Source organism: Prinia subflava, chromosome 6, assembly GCF_021018805.1.
Source record: "Prinia subflava isolate CZ2003 ecotype Zambia chromosome 6, Cam_Psub_1.2, whole genome shotgun sequence".
Classification (NCBI taxonomy): Eukaryota; Metazoa; Chordata; class Aves; order Passeriformes; family Cisticolidae; genus Prinia; species Prinia subflava.
In genome coordinates this window covers 19,904,825-19,929,297 of record NC_086252.1, presented here as the reverse complement: position 1 = coordinate 19,929,297, position 24,473 = coordinate 19,904,825, and the positions used below count along the sequence as shown (strand labels likewise).

General features: G+C 37.6%; 1 protein-coding gene across 1 annotated transcript in view; it reads right to left on the bottom strand.

Moving 5' to 3' along the window:
- The window catches only part of LRP2 (LDL receptor related protein 2), a 113,454-nt gene extending 89,434 nt beyond the window's left edge, over positions 1-24,020 (bottom strand). The window contains exons 1-4 of the mRNA XM_063400563.1: positions 23,927-24,020; positions 7,925-8,032; positions 5,822-5,944; positions 3,313-3,429 (exon numbers count right to left, since the gene is read on the bottom strand). Coding sequence (XP_063256633.1) covers positions 3,313-3,429; positions 5,822-5,944; positions 7,925-8,032; positions 23,927-24,020 — 442 coding nt within the window. The remainder of the gene's footprint in view (positions 1-3,312; positions 3,430-5,821; positions 5,945-7,924; positions 8,033-23,926) is intronic.
- Between the last annotated feature and the right edge of the window lie 453 nt (positions 24,021-24,473).

Here is a 24,473-nt window from a genome sequence, read left to right as displayed (position 1 = left end):
ATCCCTGAGACTCCAGTCTTTGGCTGCCTGCCTCAGATTGCTCCAGTTTTGCAACTTCCTTGTCCCAAACTCTTTGTGGTGGATATTTCCTTTAGCCTGAACTTCTCTCATCCTATAGCTGCTACATGTAATTTGTCCAACATCCAGAATATTAGTCTCTGACTATGGCCTTTTTCTTCTTTCCTGGACTACTTCTCTTATGATCTCTTCAGTTCTTGATCTTTGTTCACTTTCACCTTGTTCTCTGCAAATTAATCCCAGAGCTGGCTGCCCACTTCCTGACCACAACAGCTATTTAGCATAGCAAACAAGAGGCAGGAATTCACAGGTTAGGCAGCTGACCTATGGCAGCAACATCAAAATTCGAATCAGAAATCCAGTGTATCTTGGCCCACACTCACCCACTAGCTTCGAACAGTATGTCTTTAAAGTACTGCCCTTTCCTCCCTCACAGCCTCGGTGTAGCACTCAGCTGCCAGAGCAGTATCCAGAAAGGTTATTCTGTCACAGCAAAGCAAAATGGACATGGCTGGGATTTTCATTTTCAACTACAAAGCTGAGGCAAGAGAGAGAATTCTATCTTAACTGAAAGAAATAAAGTATGTAACAGAAAAATTATACCAGTATCGACTGCCTACTCCCAAAAAGCATTTGCTACTCCAAATAGCCATTTCATTCTATGTTTCTAAAGTTTTAGAATTAAAGTAGTTGCTAGCTGCTGACTATTCAAAAAAGCTAGAAAACAGCCTGATATATGTATTTTAAAAAATTTAAAGCCGCAATTTTATGAAATCAAAACAGCTTCACTGCACTAATTGTATGACCTGTAGCTGAAGCATTGTTCTGATGTTAATCTTAGCCTCTGCATGGGTAGTTTTCCCTTGCAGTTAATCCCATTAGCAATAAAACAGACTAAGGCTCTGAATTCCTTTGTTCTGGTTTTTTACATGTTTAATTGAAGACTTACTTTATATTGGTGACATTTTGCATTTGACTACTTTCTTAAATAATATGACTTATTCAGTAATAAAATTTTATCTTCTTTACAATCTAAATCTGTTTCCAGACAGATGAGTGAGTGCAAAGCATAAGTAAAGAGACCTAAGTTTGCATTTTGTTATGCTCCGTGGAGCACCAGGATCAATTATAAATAGATTTAGTCTTTTGTTATTCATGGATGTTTCATTTTTATTTATGAAAACTTTTAGTACAAAATAAATAAGGGGGATTTAGTGACAAAATAGTACTAGTCCTCTTACATTTGTTTATATCAGATAATGTGGAAAAGGCAATACACTAAACACTGGGGAAAATGAACATTCAAAGCAAGTCTTAAAATCTGCTCCAAAAAATCACTTACACTAATCTGTACCATACAGTTAATCATAAAATCACCAAATTGTAAATTTTATTTTATGGCTTCTGTTGAAAGCTCCAGTCCTTGCAAAGACAAAAAAGTAATAAAATTAACCAGCCTTCCTCAAGAGTCCTGTCATTACATTCATCTTGGATTCTCTTCAGCACTGTCACATTTCTTTAAATTAGTCCCACCTACTTTCAAGGTTCCAAGTCGCAGTTATTCTTCTGTCTCAGAGGGACTGTCAACACATATTCTAATAAACCAGAGTAGAGGCTGTTGAATGATGGGAGGCAGTCTCTCTCCTTGGGGCTAAATATGCTGCCTGCCCCCACAACAGTCGTGGGGCCAATTTGCTGATGCAGCAGTGACTGGCTTTCCCCACAGCAGCAGAGTGCTACTGTTACTGGATCTAGAGGGCCCTTTCCTAACCGCCTTTTTAATTTACCTAGCTGAGAACGGTAAACATGAAATAAAGTGTGTACTTCAATTTTCAAACATCACAGCAGCTTCTAGTTTCAAAAAAGAGTTTTAAGCATCATCCTCAGGACTCCACTCCCAGACTGATCCAGATTTACTGCACTATATCAATCACACCATGGCACCTGCCTGTTCCACACTGTATTCAATGACCACTCACAGGTTTCTCAGAGATGCTGGCAGTTCCAGTTCTTTAATTCAGAGATAATAATTTTTTAAAACAGATATCTTTTCTTCAGGATTTTTTTTGATGTATGACAGATTTGCTAAATTAAGTTGCCAACTTCATTTCTTACTCTAAGCTTTAAGAGAAAAAAATGCCAATCTACAGAAGATATTCTTCCTGCAACAAGATGAGGTACTTTGGATCTTAGCTTTAGCCATTTCTTTTGATGACTTCAGAAGTGGCTGTGGAAAAATTCCAAGCTGGATGATTTAGCAACATTTTATTCCAGAGTATCATATAGTCCTAAATGCCCTTTCATTCTACATAGGGGCAATTTTAGCTACTTGTGAGTCAAGGATAAAGCATGTCAGCAGATGACCATATAATCTTCCTTTACACAGCATATGCGGTTTTCTCCCCTAAGCATTACGATATACAAAATTTCATTTCTTGCCTCTTTGCCCATCCATTACCACCCCAGCCTCTTCCCTCACCTCCTGCCCTGGGCCTGGTTCTAAGTGAAGTTTACAGTTATGTCTGTTTCCCAAAGGCCACCATGTTCTAAGAGCTGCAACAGCAGGTTATATGTTAGATGTCACTCAGGATGTCTGAAGCTTTTCCTTAAGACTAACAATGAACAGACATGCCTGTTACACACTGTTGTGTAGGTATTAGACAAAAACATTTCTGAGAAACGTGGCCTCTATTCTGTGGCCAGCTTTCCTTTCCATCAGTATGGAAAGGAAAAGGCCAGAATTTAGGGAGACTGGACAGGTAGCCTCAACTCTGGGGAAGTTAGAGAGAAAACAACCTGTCTGAATACAACATGACTAAATTATCTCCACACAAAGCTGCAGTCTAGAATAAAATGCTTTTGAAGGGATCAAATCTCCTCAAATAAGTCATTTGGAGTCAAATTTTGCTTTTCTGTACAGGCTATAACTACTACTAACCCCACATGGACTATGCAAAAACAATATAAAAAAGTCAGTAAAATTAGCTTCGAGTGTCCCAAAGCCATAAGCCAATTAAACATGGTTGCCTTTTTACAGTGCAATATTAATTATCCTTCAGACAATAAGAAACAATATGACCTGATCCTGTGGTGCCAGTTTGCACTTGAGTTCTGTGCAGATCCGTATCAGAACATCAGCTCTAATACACAGAAGAATCTGAAATGAAACTCTTGTAACAAAAAGCATATTGTGGTCATCCTGTCTATCAGCAAGCCCTTTAATCTTACAAATGTATTAAAATGCCACAGAGAGATGAGATGAAACCAGATCTGGTGCTAGGAGTTAAGACTCACGACAGCCTCTTTCATCTGTTCCGTCAGCGCAGTCCTCCACTCGGTCACACCAGTACGCGCCCGGGATGCACTGGCCATTGGAGCACGTGAACTGCTGGCTTGAGCACGTCCTGCCCGCTGCAACAAACAGGCACACAGTCAGTCATTCCCAAAAATCAAGACTTTTTATGAGGAAAAATATTTTCCTTCCTCTTTAGCTACTTCATCTTTCTCATAAATACCTGTATAACACTTTCTCCCCCTGTATCTTGGTGTACTCAAGGGGATTAAAGAACACTTGACAAGCATAGCTCTGGGAGGGATCCTGCAGTCTGCAAGGTCACTGCTTTTCTCCACTGAAGAATTGACCTCTAGAGTAAAAAGTATCTCCCTATAATTGTTCTGCCTAAAATATTAAACTTCCAATTCTCACTGATTCGAAGTTTTCTCTTCTTTTATTTACTGGGTCAAAATCTGTCAAAATCTGTAACTGTAAGTTAGTCAGTCAACTGAAATGTCACAATATAAACACAGCAGAGATGGAGGTAAGGTTTTCTAATACAGCCAGGGCCTCAACAGTCAGGAATAATTTGCATATATAACTAATGCAGGATTGAGAATGATTAGGTCTCTTCTCTTGACAGCTGTCAGGAAAAACCAACCACATAAAACTGTTCAATTCCCCTTTGATTCCAGTGTACCTAAAATACACTTTCAGTTCTTAGGCAAACTAAGATGAATCTGGGAAGATATGGCTGAAAGGCAAGCTCTCTACTAAGTTTTCCCTCCCTCTGCCACCTGCACACTTGTTTCTTTCAAACTCATGTTGTATCTCAACATCATCTCAATCTATACATTGGCATCTTGTCATCTGCAGCTCTGCAGGGGCTCTCTATGCCGCCTTCTGTCAGCGGTGTTCCCAGAGTATGATCAGCTACTGGGATACTAATGTCATGAGGAAAAACAAGAGCATGACAGCAAAGTAAAACAAATTTCTGCATGTGTAACTTCCAGAGCTGTCAGCCAGCTTTCCCAAGACAAACTTTTAATATTTCAAAGAGAAAAATCTCATCTAGTTTTCCCAAATAGTGAAATAAAAAGTCCCTTTAGAACATTAGGGACAAATACCAGGAGATGACTCAAAAGCAGCAGAGTGCCACTGCAGAGATACTGACACTCATGATTAACCAGTACAGGGTGAACAATGTTACAGTGACCCAGTTCCAAAGTCAAACTCAGAGCTGTTGCTCATTTTGCATTTTGTACCTACAGATTCTTTAGTTAAAATATAACCAGCAGTTGTGCTGACACCTTCTCAGAGGAAGAGAGGAGCAAAAGGTAACTATCTATAATTCAAGATTTTCCATCCTCAGTGGATGAAGATGGAATCAAGACAGAAATCAAAAACAAAGTCTGTGAGTAAAATCCTTCCAAAGTAAACATTTTAACCTTCCCAGGGGTTGGTGAGTAGCTCCAGAGCTGTTTAGTTCAAAGAAGTTATCAAAAATTATACACACGACCAAAATGAAAATAAATTAATCTTATCTTCATCACTAAGAGTAAATTTTAATACTAGAAATGGCAGAAAAACCATCCTGCAGAACACTACAGTTGTTCTCTTGTTTTATGCAATAAAGCAGAGAATGTAGTTTGGTGCAGTAATCAGTTCATTGTTCCCCACTTTGGCATGTACTTATAGCCCTGAAATGCTTAGCCATGAAATTCTAGCCAATTCTAACATTTCTTTTTGGCTATCAATATCAGGAAAAGAGCAAAGCCTATGGCTGTGGCAGTTAGGCTGTTAAATTATTTCCTTGATCTAAACTGTACAGAGAACACTAAACACTTTACTTGAAAACAGCACTTCAGACATGAATAATACACTGTTTAGCACGTGTAAAGTGAAATACTAATCAGAATTATGTTCTAAGTTTAAGCTGTCCAAATGATAATGAAAGACTAGACTCTCACCAGACACCAAGACCACAGATATTTCTCATCTCTGAGTGTAAGAAAGAATGGCTCCATTAATTCTAAATAATAATGCTACTAAATAGCATTGCTGAAAATCATGCAAGAATATTTATCAATATTTGCTGGTAATTGATAATTCCTCCTGTTTCACACACAAATAAATTTCAAAGTAATCTAAAAATAATTAAATTTTGTTATATGTAGTTCTGAGATACCAGTGTGAATTTTGTTAGCCAATGAATACAGCAGATATAGTAATATGCATCTTTCACCAATTTTTAAATTACTAAATTTTTTATTTTTTACACTTTATATTTTTCTCTTTTTAATTAAAAGAAACATGAGTAATTTTTAGATTTCAAGACCTGGAGATATATTTTTAGACATATTTCCTGTATTTTATCTACTTTAGACTTCAGATTATTTTATTTCTAGAAATACTTTAGAGAGACTTCTGTACTTACAGAAGGCTTGTTTCTGTAGGTTCTCAATGTGCTTCTATGTAAACTACATTATTTCACAAAGCTGGTATAACACTGGAAGTTAAAATACTTACGACATTGTTGATGTTCATCTGAGCCATCTTCACAATCCTCCTCATCATCACAAACCCATGACTGTGGAATACATTCCCCATCAGTCTGACACTGAAACTGATTTCCCTCACACGTAGGTTGCGCTAGTGTAAGCAATGAAAAAAATTGTCATTTCACAGACATCTGTGAAAGCACTTTCAAAGAAAATAATTGCATAAGGGGAAAGAAGGCCTAAGGTTCAAGTGTCAATGAATTGTAACTTCCATGAAATATATGAAGCATTTAACAGATCAAAGAAAATAGACGGACCAAAGGGGGGAAAGTGGATCAGCAAAAGGAGGCTCAGAGGCAAAATTCAGCTTAGTAAAATCCTGCATAGACTCTTCAACCTTATATCCCACCCTGGAGACACAAGATCCTCTAGACGGGAGATCCCAAAAATTTTTCATGTTCTGAACTGCCCTCTGGCAGAACCCTTTTTTTCACTTTTCTATAGAGTCACATTAGCTTCCCCAGTCTCACAGGGGTCTGTTCAATTGCTCTCACTCTACCCCAGTTGCTTTATCCCTAGTGAGAACATGATCTCTCAAAACAAGGTCATGATTCTTCCCTGTGAATTCAGGAGGCAAAAGTGAGGGTCAGATCAGAACAAGCTGAATGTTCCAGCTCCACTCTGTACTCTTCAAACAGACAAACAATAAGGAACCATCAAAGAGAAAGCTCAAAATAAATGTTTGAAACTGTGTCACAGCTTACTCCATCCCTAGTTAATACTCCTGGAAGAATCCCTAGTACAACACAGTCCAGTACACAGGACTCTGGTCTTGACCATCTCTGTTCTCAGGATTATGTGTTTGCAGAAATACAAGGTCACCTTAAAACACTTTGTGCTCATGGGATGATATGTAAGCATAACTATCAATTTAACCAAAGCATCGAGGGAGAAAATTAAAACGATTTGTAGATTTAGAGTTGAAAAGTACAAAATAATAAATTAGTAATAAACTAATTGGAGGGATAAAATTGATCCTATACTATGGATATGTACTTCATGTATACTTTTTTAAGTCCCGCTTCAAGAACCAAAGAATAATCTTTTAGTATGACTGCAACCTCAAACCAGTTTTAAACAATCTTGCTAGGCACTTGTGTACCCCACTACCTACAGCATATTAACATATTGTTTTTAAAGGACAATTAACTCAAAAGAATTAAGTTTAATTTTCATTATTTTTCATTATTACTATGGAACAACACCATTTTGTTTTGCCAGTTTAAAGGCATTCTTGACCCAGGACTACACTAGTTTTTTTGGAGCTAAAGTGCTAAGCAAAAAATCAGACTGCCAAGCCATGTCAGTGGCCTCCAATTATTACATGGATCAAGCAGCAAAGAAATAATAATACTATTAGAAATAATAAAAAGAATGTTATAATATCAATTAGTCTCACTCCCTATCAGCTGAGGAGCAAAAATTGGCTAATCTGTAAGTGGTCTGGTAATTGCACCAGCCCACAAGACTCAAAGAACACTCAAACTGAGAAGGTAAAATACAGGCAAGTTCCTGAAAACAGACTGTGGAGGGAAATTCTTCATTTTCACAACTTTTCCATTCAGCTTGAGAGAATCTTTGTGCGTGGATATTACAGTCCATATGAACAGCCAACACAGCACAAGCAACTCTAGACAATTAAGCATGACTCTGCTTTAGGCACAGTATGTACAGTTAGTTGCCCAGGGTTTGAAAAATCCAAAGATATGGAGCACAAGTGATGCTGGTGGTAGCTGTATATACATCCAATATTCAGGATTACTACACTAATAGAAGACAATACATTTCTACATCTACTTAGAACATTAGTCATAATATGAAACTGCGTTATTGGACAATCAGATTTTTAAGAAGAGTTTAAAGTGCTGTTAGAAGCTGAGCACTGCTTCATTTTCTGTGTAGCAAAGCCAAATGAGCTCATGGAATATGACAGATTCTGCAGTATCTCATGACAACCAGTAGTTTTGTCCCAATTCAATATTCATTCTTGTACCATCGGGACAGTTGAGCACGTTGGAATCTCCAAATTTCCCCTGTTACAAAGGAGTTGCTTTGTATTTGTTTCACTTACGGCAGCCAGCTTCGTCTGTGTCATCCGAGCAGTCTCTGGCGCCGTCGCACCTCCAGTCCGCGGGAATGCAGCGCCCATTGCCGCAGCGGAACTGCCCCCGCTCGCAGCCTGTGGGAACAGCAGCCGCAGCTCAGCACAAACACACACACACGGGAGCCCGAGCTCACCCACCGCCTCGCAGCACAGAGAGAAAACGATAACACGAAAAATTATACAAAAACATTAAGTATATACATAAAAATCTCTATATACCCAGTCAAACAAACCAAAAAAAAAAAAAATAAAAAAAAAAGGAAAAAAAAGAAAGCAAAGAACTACCTCTTAAGTATTACAGAACATCTCCAACTAAATTGCCAGAAAATTCCAACAATTTTAGCATTTGTGTATTATACAAACAAAACAAAAAGTTACAAAAAAGGAAAAAAAACCCAAACAAGTCACAAGAGCACATACACTACAGAAGCCTATTTAGCAGGAATGTATCAATTTTAAATTCCCAAGCAGTATAGACTTTAAATAAAAGTAGGGCATCATTTTCAACATTATATCTAAGGGCTAAACATGCTAAACATTAGTGCTCTCCAAAGTGTATAAGGATTTTAAAACATACAATAATAATCCCTTTAGATGATGTGGAAGTCTTGTTTCAGCAGTAACTGCTTGAAAGTATAGAAAGATCTCAGCTTTGTTTTCTTTATAATAATGCCCTCATACATAAAATATTTCCTCTGAAGTACAGGAAAGCATGTCTTGAGTCAAGATTTGAATAGCAAATAATTTTAAAAGAAATTAAGCTTTCAGACATTTATGGCTGATCAAAAGCTATCCTGCTGTCATCCTCTCTTGCTTGATCTACTAAGGATTACGACCTGATAAAGAAGCATTCATTCCCAGGTGTAAATGCAGCTGGATCAGGCCTTTATTAGAGTCAACTAATGAAATCTCCAGTCTGTAGGAAAGAGAAAAGGCACTGTTTATGGCCTTTCGTTGTGACTACAGCCTCATAAAAAGGGAGTGAACAGTTTTACAGATCCTCAAAACAATGAGCTACAACATAATTAGGTTCAACAGAGCTCTGTTTCATGTTAATCTGTTGTCAGCACCTCAGAGAGGGGAACACTGAAAAAACCTGAGGTAGTATCAAAGTCCAATTCTGAAAAAAAAATCCTGTTTCCTGATTAAATTAATAACCATATAATAAAATTACATCTTTCAATTATTCTGAGTGATTTGTCCAGAGAAGATAACCTCAGTACACATAAAGCACAACCACCTATTTTGTGAATTCATGATGACATAAATAACACGCTACCTAACTTTCATGTAAAACAAGGCATATCAACACTGTCACATAAACACAGTTAAGTGATGTATTCCTCAGGGATATAGGCAAGCTACTTTATGCAAGGAATGTTCAAATCTGATTGTCTGGTAGTGACACCCTGATTTATAATGTATCCTGCAAATGGTCAAAAATTTCACTTGGATAAATGGTGGTACGGAGTGGTACAGGAGTGTGTTCACCCAAATACCTTCTATAGACTAATGCATGATGGTGGTTGGTGGTGCAGGTCTGGGGTTGGTGGTGCAGGTCTCTTATCAACTACCTTTAAAACACAACAACCTCCCTTGCAAAAATGCCCTGAAGGAATGTACAAGTTCACTCTGGAATCCCAGGCCCTCTCCCTGAATTTTGCCCTACAAAGCAACATTTTCATATGAGATTAACAGTTAAAGCTCTAAAAATACAAAATATAACCCACCATTTATTACTTGCAATTATTACACAAAACAAATACTAAACCTTCTTGTAGATTTAGTATATTATGGCTATTCAAAAATATTCATAGTCACTTACCTAAAGAAAGAAGTTACAATATAGAATCAAATCTGCATCCACATGATTAAGGTTTTTAATAAAACATGCTTATAAACAAGCAATATGAGCAACTTGTATATTATTTCTAAATAATAACTAGCTAAAAAATTACAAGCACTATGTACAACAATAATTTATTTTGTCTATCTTGTAGTTAAACATACCCTTATAGTGATTAAAATGAGGCGATAACACTGATAAACTTTTTTAAAAGCAGTATAAACACAGAAGTCTTTGTACAGTACCAGAAATGATAACTGAATGTTAACAGAAAACCTGCAAGTCACACAGTTCTGCTACTCTCTACAGTACTTTTCAGAATCATAATTTAAGATGCTCACAGCAATAGACAGTAAGCACCAGATCAATGTCCATTTATACAATTCTTCAGCAGACCTGTTGTAATTCATTTAATAACAGTGTTAAGCTTTGCAATGTTATCTGCTTATAACTGAAGGCAAAGAACTCTGAAACACCTACAAATATTATGAAAGACTAATACTTTAATTAGCACTGTTTTATATTATCTTTAGAACAAAGAAAACTACCTAGCAGATAATTATATAAATTCATTTTTAAAAAGCAGTAATATGAAAGAAGTAAAAGTGATCTGCAGTACCAAGGGCACCTCTCACAAAGGTTCTAAAAAGTTTGTGCTTCATATGTGAGCCTGAACAATTCTAACTTTGATAAAGGAGAAAGCAAATCGGGAAAAATACATGATTACAAAGTTACTGCTACAAATACCCAGGAGAAATAAACAGAACGAAAGAAAAATAACCATGTCAGCAATAACCAGATTTGGTATATTCTATGTAATGTGAGCCTGCAGCACCTGGGTTCCAGCAAGAGCAGGGACTGTCAGAAAACAAGGGGTATTAGTTTGTTTATTGATATTACCTGAAGCCTCAATTCACTGAAGAATTAGTCAGTAGTAATTTCATGGAAGGTATTCCTTTCAATAAATTTTTGTGCGTTTTTTTAAATGGTGAGGCAGCTCATTAATCAGTCAGGTATTACAAAAACATAATACTAATGAGCTAATTTCCATAGAAATTCAGATTTACTCTCTGACAAATGCTGATAGGAAGGAAATAACCACTGAGTTTAAAAACAAGCAATAAAGTAATCAGTCTTCATTTTCATGCTTGAAATTTGCTAATAGAATTTGGGTGACTTTTGAAAGTTCAAGTTGCAGAAATGATTGAATTTTTGGTGTTGTTCTACTATTACTATAGTTCAGTTTCAGTCTTCTGACTGTGATTAAAACACTACTAAAATACAGGCTAAAAAATGCATGGCAGACCTTAGTAATCACACCAGAATATATATACAAAAAGAAGAATCTCTGGAATTAACAAAAATAATTTCGAAAGGTAAAATCTGTTTCAGCTGCTTGATATTCAGGAAAAGACCAAAGAAATAACAAATATATTATATTGGCTTTAATATAAATCAGTCTAATACTGAAATAGCAAAGATCAGAAGCATCACTGGGAAAATGTAGACCAAAACACTATTTCTAAACTTCTTGTTACACTTACTATCTCGGGGCTTCATGCTAACTTGGTCACTAGAATTTATATTGTTCTCCGTGTCTGGGATTCTCTTGTAAGAGACTCTCAGTGGATGTTTCAAATTCAGAATCTGCCCAGGTAAAACAAGAAGGCTTATGTTACTAGCTCTGGGAAAGCTACTTGCAGAAAGATTTTGTCAGGTAGTCATTTTCCACTGGAATAGAACAAGATAGTAGTGATTTTACCACAGGAAAGATTGAGCAAATTACTAACTGCACAAAATACCTTTTTTCACTTTTACTTTATTAAAAATAAATGCATCTTCTACCACTATTCACCTTATTTTTCTGCAACAGTGGTTGCCTGTATGAATGAAGTACCAACCATAGGGTAAACCACTGCCAAAGACAAACCCCACTGCCGCTAGAGGATGGCAATCAACATTCACACCACTAATGAACACTAATGGACGTTACTCAATGTCACATTAAGTCACAGGGAGCTCCAGCAGAAGAGAAGGAGGTTAATAGCATCACAAATTTCACAGCACAATATTTTAAACCATAGCACTATAGTCTTCAACAGCAAGGCAGTCCACTACACTCTCAACCTCCACTGGGCTCTACTTTGTGTAGAAACATTTATCTTCAGAATTAAAGCTAAAATTCTTTTGTATTAAAAGCATGTCATGTTTGGCTTATAATAGTACCAAAACAGCCTTACTCTTCACCCCTCTGCATTACATTGCAGTTCCTCCCTGAACAGTTCTAGTCTTCTGTGGTCTTCTCATACATTTTCTACCTGTCCATTTAACCTTCAAGTCCCTCACACTTTTAACTCTCACTACACACCTTCTGAATTCTATTTGTCATCCACAGATTAAGGACCATGACTGTTCATTCTGACTACATAGAACAGGCCAAAATCCCTCATTCGTTCTTCCTTCCTTGTTCTCACAAAGCCTTTGAGAACTGCTAACACTTCTTTAGCAGTTAAGTCTGAAGGAACAGTTTAAAGTAATGAGGAATGTATTAAGCCCGGGGTAGATTGTACCACTCTCAAACCTGTCCACTCAGAAATCAAATTACACTGCTGCAATTGCTTTACACCTCAACACTCTCAACAGATTTATTTGCATCTAAAAAGAGTAATGTTCTTCTAGGCAGTATTTTTTCAACTGAGCAGTTCCACTTGTAACACATCTTCAGGTTTTCAGCAAGCAAATGCAAACAGACTGTGCATTACAGAATTTACAAATAGAAAAATAAGTGACAAGCTCTATTTTTCTCCCTTTCTGGCTTGCAAAAAAGGGTACTCTCTCTCCCATTGGGCCCCCAAACACAACAGCCCACCCTAGGGGCCTTGCAGTTAAAAGAATCCTGAAGATTCACCTTCCATACACTTTGATGTCAAATTTTTGCCTAGCTTAATTACATGTCAAACAGCCTGAGGTTTTGGAATGCTCAAGAAGGGAAGGCCGAACCTCTGGAAATTCCATCTCTGTTCCCCCTCATTAATGTAAAAAGAAACAAAATTCAAAGTTTAGGAAAAACCTTAGCTTATTTTCAAATAATGCCCTATGATGCTGAAGCACAGTATTCTGATAGTAATTATAATAGGAGAATGAACAAATACTATTTAATAGGTAAGAAAAATAGAGTCTGATGAAATTATGCTAACTTCCATGTATCTTGACATGATATTTAACCTTCAGTCTTTCTACACTCTTTAAATTTCATTACACTTAATGCAAACTACTCAGATTAAATAAAACCCCACAGACCACACAAACCTTTATAGGTATTAGACAAGGCAGTAAAAGGTTTATCTGGAGTTTTCAAGCCCTTACAACACAAAACATATTTTGTAGCTACTTATCTCTAAATTAGATTAAAGAAATAATTTTTACTGACAATATCAACAAAAACACAGTACAAATGCGCACTGCACACATTTCACATGACTGCAAGATCTTTATAGACAGATTGACAGGCAGACAGAGGACTAGTCAAAGGACAATGTGAGGCAGAAAAGCTGAAGTGCCAGATATACAGCAATACACTGTTAAAAGGGAAGTGTAGGATTTCTTTTACCAAATTATTATCCAATTACATGTAACAAGATTATTATTAGTAAAATAGCATCTCCAGACTCAGCAGCTGATCAAGAGCTCCTTGTGCCTTGCACTGTACAATCATGGAACAAAAAGGGCCGTGCCCTAGATAGTTTGCAGCATAAAGACAACAGGCTCTTGAACTCCCAGAGGTGCGCCCATGTCAAGAGGCCAATTGGGCTTGTTCTTCCTTTCATCAACATATTCATAGTCTATTTTTAATCAGCTAGCACTCAAAAAAGTCACAGTACCTGAGAGCCACACTCTGTTTTGCTGGTATGTTTATTAGACAGTACAAAAAACAAGGCACATGTGAGATTATTTGGGGGTGGGAGGCAGGGGGCAGTGGTGGAAATGATAAGGACTGACCTTGAAACAAAAGATCTGGTTCCTCACCAGTACTAGCTGGACTTATTTTTGAGTAAACCACATTCCATGTTCAGCACAGTGACAGGTATCAGAAACTGTAATAACCAAGTTCTACTCTGACAGGTAAGAGCCAACTTCTACATTTGAAATTTTTACTCACTGATTTTTTTAAAAAAGCACTTTCAAATTCAAAACCAAAAGTGAAAATATTGTCTTTCATTATGGAGTTAGAAAGACCATGTTTCCCTGCAGCATCAGCATATTTTTATGGTTTGCCTTTATTTGCCAAGCAGGAAAAAACCCAGTAAAATCTATAGTATATTCTGTGCTTTGTGTCTGCATGTTCTTGCACATACAGATACTTGTCAACTAAAGCAATTGTTAAAAATAACTCATCAAATATCATTTTAATAATGTTCACATGAAAAATCTTTGATAAAAAAACTTAAAATCATTGTATTTAATGTTAAAATATTTTTCAGTTAATACAGTTATAAAAGGACTATAGATTAATTTCTACTAATGCCCCTAACATAAATCCAAGAATTAAAGAAATGCAGGATTTAAATCTACTGAAACTAAGCAGGAAAGCTTTTCTGCAAAGAAAAAAGGGTTCAGGTCTCCTGCAGACAACAAGTTCAAAGGAATGACACTGTAAATGCTTCCTAGCAACATTAAAGATATTCATAATCCTCATGTCCTCTACTTTACTTCAGTTTTATTAATTGAAAAAGCAGCAAATGCAAACAGTCTAATGAAAATGGAAATGGTTTATTAATTAGTTCTTAACAAATCTATTAAAATTTTTTTCAAGCTTAAGCCTGAACCAATAAAGAGAACAAGCTCTCTTTTTTAATATATACCACATATAGACCTCCTAGGAAAAAAAAATACAAAAAAATCTCAGTTTTTTTTTTTTTCCTCAAGGCTCTGGTATTCAGAACAAAATAACAATGGTTTCTACATCACCACTTTCAAACCAATTATTCTGAGAAAAGTAAAAAAAAAAAAATAGGCTATTGAATCTTTTAAAGGTATTTACACTGATCCTAAATGTAAAACCCCAAGTTTCTAAATTTAAAACCATGACAGTTTATTTATCTTACATGCTCACAAACAGTACATATTCATACTATGTATCTTTTCCATCATACAGTACTACAAACAAAATAATAAAAATTAGGTTACTTCATATTCTTGTTTCAACTCACTTTTTAAAAGCAACGAATAAACTTTTACTATCTTTTTAGTCCTATAACAAGGCAGGAATAAGAAATAATCCTTTTAAGCAAGGACTAATTCTAACAGACAGGAGGTGATACTCCTTTCTACTGATAAAGTAAATATTCTTTATATTGAACAGACCAGGTTCCTTCTTTCATTTAAGTCACTGACAAATTTCTTGTACTTCAGTGATAACTGAGGGTAAGCCATTAATTTTTCTTGGACATCTTCATTAATCTAAACTGTATATAAGGTACTTTCCAGGAGGACACTAACAAAAACTATTTGTTCTCCTCAGAGATTTTAGTAAAATTATTATCTGTACGGCCAGATTCAAGAGAACCAGTACTTGCAGTGCTGCTGAAAGATTAGCCTTGTCAATATAAAATTGTTTCAGCTATTGCATGTGAAGAACATGTTCTGCCTTCAGTTGGATAACCCCAACCAGTTGCCTTGACACAAGGTGTCTTAATCCACATAAATCACTTGTGACTGTGTCAGCTGAGGAAGTGAAGTGAGCACTGTGGATCTCCAGGGAAGCATACACAGCCCAGCTCTCCGAAATCTCAGTAGCTTCTTTTTCATGAATGGTACATTAAGTATGCAAAAATCTGTTCTAATTGACCATATGACATAAAGAGGAAGAAGAACATGCAAACACCATAGAAATAAAGACAGCCTCAGTTGCTCACAGAAGGAAGCATCCCAAGCATTTTCATAAGAATGAACCATGCTAATAGCCCCAAGGCTGTTGTAGAATAACAATTGGGTAACAGAAGTTGGGGGGGGGGGCGTGGAATATGACCAAAAGAGGAAAATCTTAAAGACTAGGAAGTATTTAGAACTACACAGTGTGTGGAAAATGGGGAAGAAAAGGTAAAAGTGCATAAAAAACTTAGAGAGAATGTATTTATCACTGAGAAAGTCAGACAGATGCAGTAGCAGATGATAAAACAACCCTCTCAGGAAGCTTTTATTGTTTTGAGACCTGTACAGTTTTTAAAATAAATTTCCAACCAATGTGCTGTTTTTTCTCCAAAGTAGGCCCCATGCTGAGATGATGACCTGCATTCAATTCTGTCATGCTCTCCTGAAAGCTGATGAGTCATTGCAGCACAAAGAACTGGCCTCAGTAAGAGCCTTCCTACACAGCTTGTTGCAGTGAAATTGTGCCATTTGTGTATTTCTTTTCTGTATCACTGCTAGAATGAAAACGGCTATGCAACATATAACATTTTGCCGAATTATAAACCTTACTATTATTTTATATTATGAGTTATTAAATGGAAAATGAAACCTGCCATGCAAAAAATAAACCACTTTCCTTTACAGATAACAAACATGGTAAGCACATAAAATGAAAGCTATTTCTGTCTTCCTATCACAGCACCTATATCCATAACAAAATTCTTTAGCATCATACCAGTAGGACCCTAGATTAAGAAAAAAAAAAAAAAAGCTATTTAAGCTGTGTCCCAAAGCTTCACAGGGCACTAGTCATTTTGCACAAATTTCAATAATTGCAACAGTTACTCATTGCAAACTAAAGGTGTAGGAACATAGTAAGAAAAGCAGAACTGACATGTCAGTACAGAGTAGACAGACCAAATGCTACAAGCATCTAGTGCGCCTCTATAGACATTGTGATGCTGCTTACTGCTGCCCATGACATTGGGAGCTACAGCTATTCCTTTGGATGCAGTGACACACCACATTTCTCCCTTGTTCAGCAGTGACTCTGTTCCAGTTAGCAGCTAATGGCTGGTCACCCTTTATCAAGCTTCCTGAAAAGGAAATTCCATATGTCAAGGCAGGCCTGTGTAAATGATGGATCATAGAATCATAGAACGGTTTCGGTTCCAAGGGACCTTAAAGATCATCTAGGTCCACACCTCCTGCCAGGATCATCTGAATGAAACAACAGTGTTGTTCTGACTGATGTGCTCACACAAAAGCAGTTTTATCTTAAAGGGCTGGAAAACAAGCAATAAGAATTAAATCATCCTTTGGCTGCTTCGTTTCTAAGTGTAGAACATTTTCTCTCTAGTTTTTGGTTTTAAAATAATTTAATAAATTCTTTTACACAAGTAGTAATACTAATGAGTATGCCACATTAAAAAACAGTCCTTGAATTCATCATGAAGATAAATACAAGAAATATCATCTTTTCCTGAGAGAGAGAAGATGACTCTTCCTGTCAAACCAAATGGATGCATTTTACCTATAATTTCCCTAAGCATCCAAACTCTGTAACTCTCATATTTACTCACCCATTTTGACTTTTTAAGGATGCTTGATTCTGCTGTTACTTCCCTTCATTAGTGGCTGTTGGGCATAATATTTTAAATAATTCTTTAAATTACATTAGCTAGCTGCTCTAAGCAACATTCCAGACACAGAGGTTAATAGTAGGGAAGAACTCCTCTAGCTGGTACAGCTGCATAAGCCCTGCACTTGCTCCATGCTTGGAAACACAAAATCATACACGTACTGCAGCCTATGTCCTTAGAGCCAGAAGGAGGCACAAAAACCTCCAGGAGAGGCATACAGTGTCTCCCAAGTATCTCAATGGTAACACCCAACATACAAATCACATTGCTCAGAGGACTGTAGGCATTTGCCTTCAGGTCTGCAACCTTTAACTTGTAATCCCCTCCTCACAGCAATACTTTTCCATCAGTCTTTCACAACGTCTGCTAGGAGAGGATTGCAACCACACCTGTTATATTGCTGTCCAGAGAGTCAGTATCTCCACACAGGCTGTTTAAAGACAAGATTTTCCTTTAAGGGTGATCATTTGGAGCTTTCCATTCCTCTACTGTCTTACAGGATTTAAGTCTCTGAGAATTCTTAGCTTCTATTAGAAAGAGTTACATAGGCCAAGAATTAAAAAGTTTTGCTCCTATTTTTTGTGAAGTTTTAAAATGCATTCTGTGGCTGACTTAATAAAGAAAATTAGTAACTGCAGAGGTAACAAACACAGCTCAAATATTCTTATGAAGACATGATAGTTTGTCAGTCATTTCAAACAAACTGGAGTTTGTTTCACACAAAATGGTTTTAAAAAGTGTTAGACTTTGCAGTAGTAAGAGTAATTTTTAATAATACAGCTAGAAGGCCAACAAGAACTGCAGCAACACTTATATGGTCAGTTATCATCCAAGTCACTTATTACACTGCAGGGTGAGAACAGCCCCACAGCCCTGCTCAAAAGTGAACGTGTGAGAAGCCCATTCAAGTCAAGCCATCTGTTTACCCAACACAAATTTACAAAAGGGTTTCCAGCAGCGCTGACACTTGTTCATTCTAGCCTTAATAGGACTACTCTTGTTACCAGCACGGTAAGGTTTTTAGCAGTAGCATTGGACAGTGGTTGCATGGCCAGCCTGAGTTACCATAGGAAAATGGTGTCTCTTTCTCACCCTCTTTCCAACACCACTCCTTGTACATGATGCCAAGGTTCCCTTTCTTTTCTAACCTCCAGTAACTATCAAGCCCTCCTTTTTGCATGCTGCTCAAAATCCCTAAGCCATAATTCCATAGGTCTACTTTATTTTTCCCACAGGCTTCTCAGTGAAAGCAGCCCAGAGAGGGTCCAATGAGCAGTGGCACAAAGGAAATAGCAACAACCCAAGGTTGTCAGCAACGTGGGCATGGGACTTTGGAAAAGAGAAGGAAGAGGAGTGGGGGAATCCTGCTCCCAGGGGCAGTGAACTGTTCACAGGGCTCATCAGTTCTCACAAAACTCTCCCCTTAGATGACAAAGAATGACAAGGGCTTGATCAACTCCAAACAGGTATTGAATGATATGAACTTTACACAGTAGTTTTTCTTCTCTGGGACAAATCTGGGAAGGGTTATTCATATATGTCTGTACTCTAGTTCTGCAGGCTTTATACTTCCTAAAGTAAACTGAACTTTCTATGGTATGTGTATTTGAGTTGATAATGTGAATATGTGAAGATAATGTGAAGATAATCCTTGTGGACCATGCCTTCATTTTTTTTAAGAGATGTTACAGAACACAACTAAAGCCCCAGCCCTTTTGGTCCACAAAAGCATGACCCTGCAATCCCCACTAAAGGGAGTCCCAGTTCCCCATTCTCTGTCTTGACTCAGCAGGGTGTGGTATCATGACCTGGCTGTGCAGGAAAATAATTGGGCAGGCATGCTGCTGCTGTAAACAGTGCTCTTCTGCTGAAGATCTGGCTTCTTGATTGTAAAACAAAGGCAACTTATTCATGTTAAAATTATAAAATAGAACAGGTCATTGAAATAGACCCATTTCAGTCAACTTTTATATGCCGTTTCATTAATCCAAAACAAAACTTGTAACAGTGATCCTTTGATCTCTAATCCCCTTTAAGCATTGCAAAACAAAGAAAACATTAAAACCCCTGAAACCAACAGTAAAAGCTTAAGGAATACACTAAAGGCTATCCATTTCATTTAACAGTTCTATGCTTACTCATTAAATTTAATTTTTTTTTCAACTGTTCTATAAAGGTACTGAGTCAAGGGAGGAAAAAGTTGTTAAAAAATTAACATTATAATAACAAAATGGACTTCAAAATGCATATCAAACAATAAAAAGCATTTAGAGAGATGTTTACTCTTCACTGAATCATATTTTCTGTCTTAGATCAGTACAACTCATTGTATTTTCTTTGAAATTAAAGGAATTGCACTGGGTTGACTCAGAAGAAACCTTGTTATTCTTTCATCTAGAAACAGCTCAAGGTATTTTTGAGAACAGTGTATTATTATCAAATTATATAAAGAGGCATTTTAGTTTTAAATAATTTTAAAAACATCTCTTATATCTGCCATATTAAGTGTAAGCTATTAAAAAGAAAGTGACAAATTATGATTATCGTCACTAATTAGTCAAAGTGGAATAAGAACATCCACTTCTCTTTAAATAGATGTCAACCTGTAGATCCTTAACTAGAAGGGACCTTTAATGTTTTTCAACAATGACCACATCTAGAAAGTGTAACTTCCTTTGAAACATCTAAAGTACTGTATGGTTCCAGAATGTTCTAAGTAGAGTTCTGAAAGAGGAGCTACAACTCCTGCTTTAAAAAGTGATAGTACAGTGTGATTCAGCTTACATATTTGTCTATGTGAAAAGTTATCATGACCATTCAGATCTAAAAATAAGTATTGTAGAAGACTGAATGGATCCAATAACATAGATGAAATAAACTATGTCTACAACGTGCCTGCTCAATTAACTGCTCAGTTAAAAAGAGGAGTATTCAGATTTAGAAGAACCTCCAGGTTCAGTGTTAAAGAATGAGAAGTTAAGAGTGCAAGAAGGCGCATGGAGGGGAAAGGCTCCAAACAGTACAAGGGATTTCATGTCAACCCAGGAAGACAAAAAGGAAAAGAATTAAAAGGCTGTGATGAAATTGCAGTCTACCTTTCCCCCAAATGAATCTTTGCTATTTCCTGCAAAACACATGGCCAGTAAATCTGGATTAAAGTAGGATTTCATTGCTCAAATTTCCAATCAGCTCAATTTATGAAAGAAGGTTTTGGTTTGTCTTACAGGGAAATAGAAGCATCGCACACATCACACATTTATCTCAGTTGACATCTCCTTGGATGCTCTGTCTCTGTTTGTCTTCACTCCTGTAGCTTAATTATTTACTGTAATTCTAGCATTTGGCATAGAACCTAAATCTAACCATTACTGCTTTCAATATTTAACTAAAATTCTGGGGTTTGACCTATTCTTTGCTTTAGCTGATTACTTTGCAAATACCTGATATGCTTTACTGAACAGAATACAGAAAAAGAGTGAATTATTAAGAAAATTCAAGAAATGTACTAGAAGTGAGCTACTCATTAAAAGAACAAAGAAAAAAAAACCCAACCCCCCTGTTAATGCACAGAAAAACTCATTAAAATGTGAGAAGACTATAGTGTGTTTCACAGACACTTCTAAATTGTCAGGCCTCAAGAAGTAAGCCAGTTAAGAAGCCAGGCAGACAGACATTAAGTGCACTCTTGATTTTGTGTGAGTACATCTCCAAGAGAAAACCAAGAAAATTGTACTAGTGCAGGATTATGAACACTGAAATGCACAAAACCCAGTAAATTATATGTCAGGATTGCATTGGTATAGTCTTATTTCTTGCCATCCTTTTTCCCTTCTCATTACTTCCAAACCCTCAGTCCCCAGTCACTCAAGTCTTCAAACTCCAGGTTTTGGCAGGGCTGGAATGTGACAGGCTTCTCTGTCATTTAAAAGTGCACAGCGCTGTACAAGGAAGTACAAACAGTGACTCTGACCTGTCACCCACAGCAATGTCACTGTACATCATCCTACACACAAATTAAATAGTTTCGAGTGAAGATAATATCTAAAAAACTCTGAATTATTAATTTGGAGATTGAATATTACAATGTCTTATGGAAAAGCATGTTTCTTCATGACTTCCAGAAAGAACTGCTGTACCTCTTCTCTACTTGGTCTTACCATACCTATTTCTTAATGACCTGCCACATTTCATGCAAATGCTCATTGTGATTTCTGATATATCTTATCACACCACATGCATTCATTCTTAGAATACCCTTCATTCTCAGACTAATAGACACCTCATAATGGCAACAAATTTTAGTCATATTTGCCTGCTGATGATTCATCATTGCAGAGATTCAGGATACAAATCAAAGTGCATCAACATCCATCCATTGTCTGTAGTTTATGACTGAGTGTGAAGCACTTTGATATTCAAAACAAACATGAGCAATAGTCCCATGATGCTCCTGCTTGACACTATCTTCACTTAACTACTATTTAGATTCCAGTTACACTTTTTTCTGACAACAACAATTACCCCACAGGCAACAAGACCTACAGAGTAAAGGTTGGAGAAACAGGCTGGCAATTACAAAACAGCGTTTTTATTCCATTTATGAGCACTATCTTTATTCTCAGTAAAACTAGAGATAGGTAAATCAAGAAAGAATACTATCATTTGAGCAAGTGCTTAGGTGAAATTATTCTAGAAACATTCATCTAATACTGGGAACATTCAGACATTGCCAACAAAAACCTCAAAAGAACCAGTGAAGCACCTTTGGAAATACTGAGGATTAGGCAAGATAATAGATTTTTAACTGTTTTTCTTTTAAGGATTGGGATTGCTTTCATGGTTCTCTAAATTTTCTTTTTAAAATAAATGTCCGACATGATCTCAACATTCAAGGAACTGTAACTTAACGTTACTGAATATTTTGCTATCATAATCATAGTGCAGGCAAAATTGCTATCCAGGTATTTTGCTAGTATCAGTCATCCATTACTAAAATTACAGAGTTTAATCTCCACAGTTATTCTACTGTGGAGGCGGGGGGAGGGGAGAAAGGGAGGAAGAGGGGGAGGAACACCATAAAAGTAAAAAATTTCTGTACTTCTACTACCTATGGATACTAGTTCCAAGCCTCTCACTGCTTATTCTGTCATATCATTTATCAGATACGTTCCGGACAACCACAAGCAGCTGTAGAACAAAAATATAAATTCTTGATCTGCACTGCAGGTTCCATTCTATCCAATGTAAAATAATAGTGCATAGGATTAATTCTGCCCAGTGTGACCTCCTTGGCTGGAGTTTTTGCAGGTCTCCAGCATATTAGCTATCTCTTATTTCCCTGTTCCTAAGTGGGAGCTGCTAGCAGCAGTTGCTGTATAATTACTTAGTTGATTCTGTCTAAGGAGCTTAAACTAAGAGTTGAGCAAAGAAAGCAGATTAACAATTTGAACACACACGTAATACACAGACACACACAGAACCAGCAGTGCTGCAGGTCAGTAAATGGGGCGAAGGAAATGCACTTCAGCCACGCTTGCCCAACAAGACAGGCTTGATTTCCAATGCAAGGCAATTAAACCGTGTGAAGAAGGGGACGGCAGAAGACGGGCTGCAGTCACAGGCCGGAGCGAGGACTCGGGCACGGCTGCTCCATCCGCAGCAGCAGATTAGCACCGGAGCACAGGCACTCAGCCTGCTCGCCAGTCACATGCTCCTCGCTGTCGCCTAGCAACAGCAAAGCCCAGAGAAAAAGTTCTCCCTCTCTCAACTTCAAATCTGCGTCTGAGACCGACTGAGGGGAGCTTATTGTGCTCCAGACTAAGCATCTGTTTCTTTCTTACAGCCTTCTGCAAGTGACTGCATATACCACACGTAGGCACCCCCTACCCCGGCCCAACCTGTCTGCGTGCAAGCGCTGCAGCCTGTGCACTCCTCACCAAAAACAACTCCAGGTACAATTTAGTGGTCACCAAATCAGCTCTTGGAATGCAGGTGAACTCTGCTCTGCAAAACCACCCTTATTTGAGTAGCAAGAAAGGCACAAAGATCGCAAGAAAAAATGCAAAAAGTCTGGGGTGATTTTTTTTCTTTTTTTTACCCTTATTCACAGCCAGTAATCAGGACTCAGAAAAACCTGCCTGCTTGCATTTCTGTAAAATCATGAGTTTAGACCATGGAGTTGCAAAGTCTGAGATATTCCTCAAAATTTAGCTACATTTGTGTGTTGCTGCCTTTCACAACTAGGAAAAAAAAGTTTGTACGAATCAGAAAAACAATCAAAGGAAGCATTCTAGGATAACTAAAAACCAAGATGAAGTGAAGCTAAAGAGCCGGTGGTGTTTGCAGTATTTTTAAGGCACTACTTACTTTTCCACAACAGAAACCGACTCCATCAAATGACTCCTGGAAAGAGCCTGTCTCCCCTAGCTATTAGAAAGAACTCCTTGAATCAGCACCCTTTAACCCTCTACTTTCAGGCACTTGGTCTTTTTCTTATAAAAGTTCCCGGAGCAGGGATGTGCTCCTTGCGGTGCAATTCCCATTCCGGAGAGGCTGAAGCATAGCGCTTACCTTGGCAACTGCCCTGCATTATGCATGCAGTGAATAATATGAGCAGTTTGCAAGCAGTTGCTGCTCTTCCATCCATCCGATGGTGAGGTCCCATCTGGGCTGGGATGCTCCAGCTTCCTCAGAAGCTGGCTGGACTCCGGGGTGCTGATCTGCACAGCAGCAGCACAAGGAGCCTGGTGTCTTTTTCTTATCCTGCTAGTTGCAGAAGAAAGGCGTGTTCGCCTGTTGAGACATCGCGTTTTCTATAAACTCCCACCCTCCAGACATTGCATAAAGCTCTTTATACCCGGCGGCCCCGGAACCAGCATGAGGGAATCAGGCGCTGCTCCAGGCCCTGCAGCCACAAGCCGCCTCTGCCCCTCCTTCCACACTTCGCAGGAGAGCCAGGATGCTCCCGAGACCCCGCACTTTGCTGACTTTGTGTCAGAGTCCCTTGGTGCTGTATTTAATGTGCTCATCTATTTTGAGTAGTTCTGGGAATTGCAGGTGGCAAGTGAAATATGTGACAGGTTTTAGTGTCCCAAAGGCATGCTCCAAATAAGAAAAA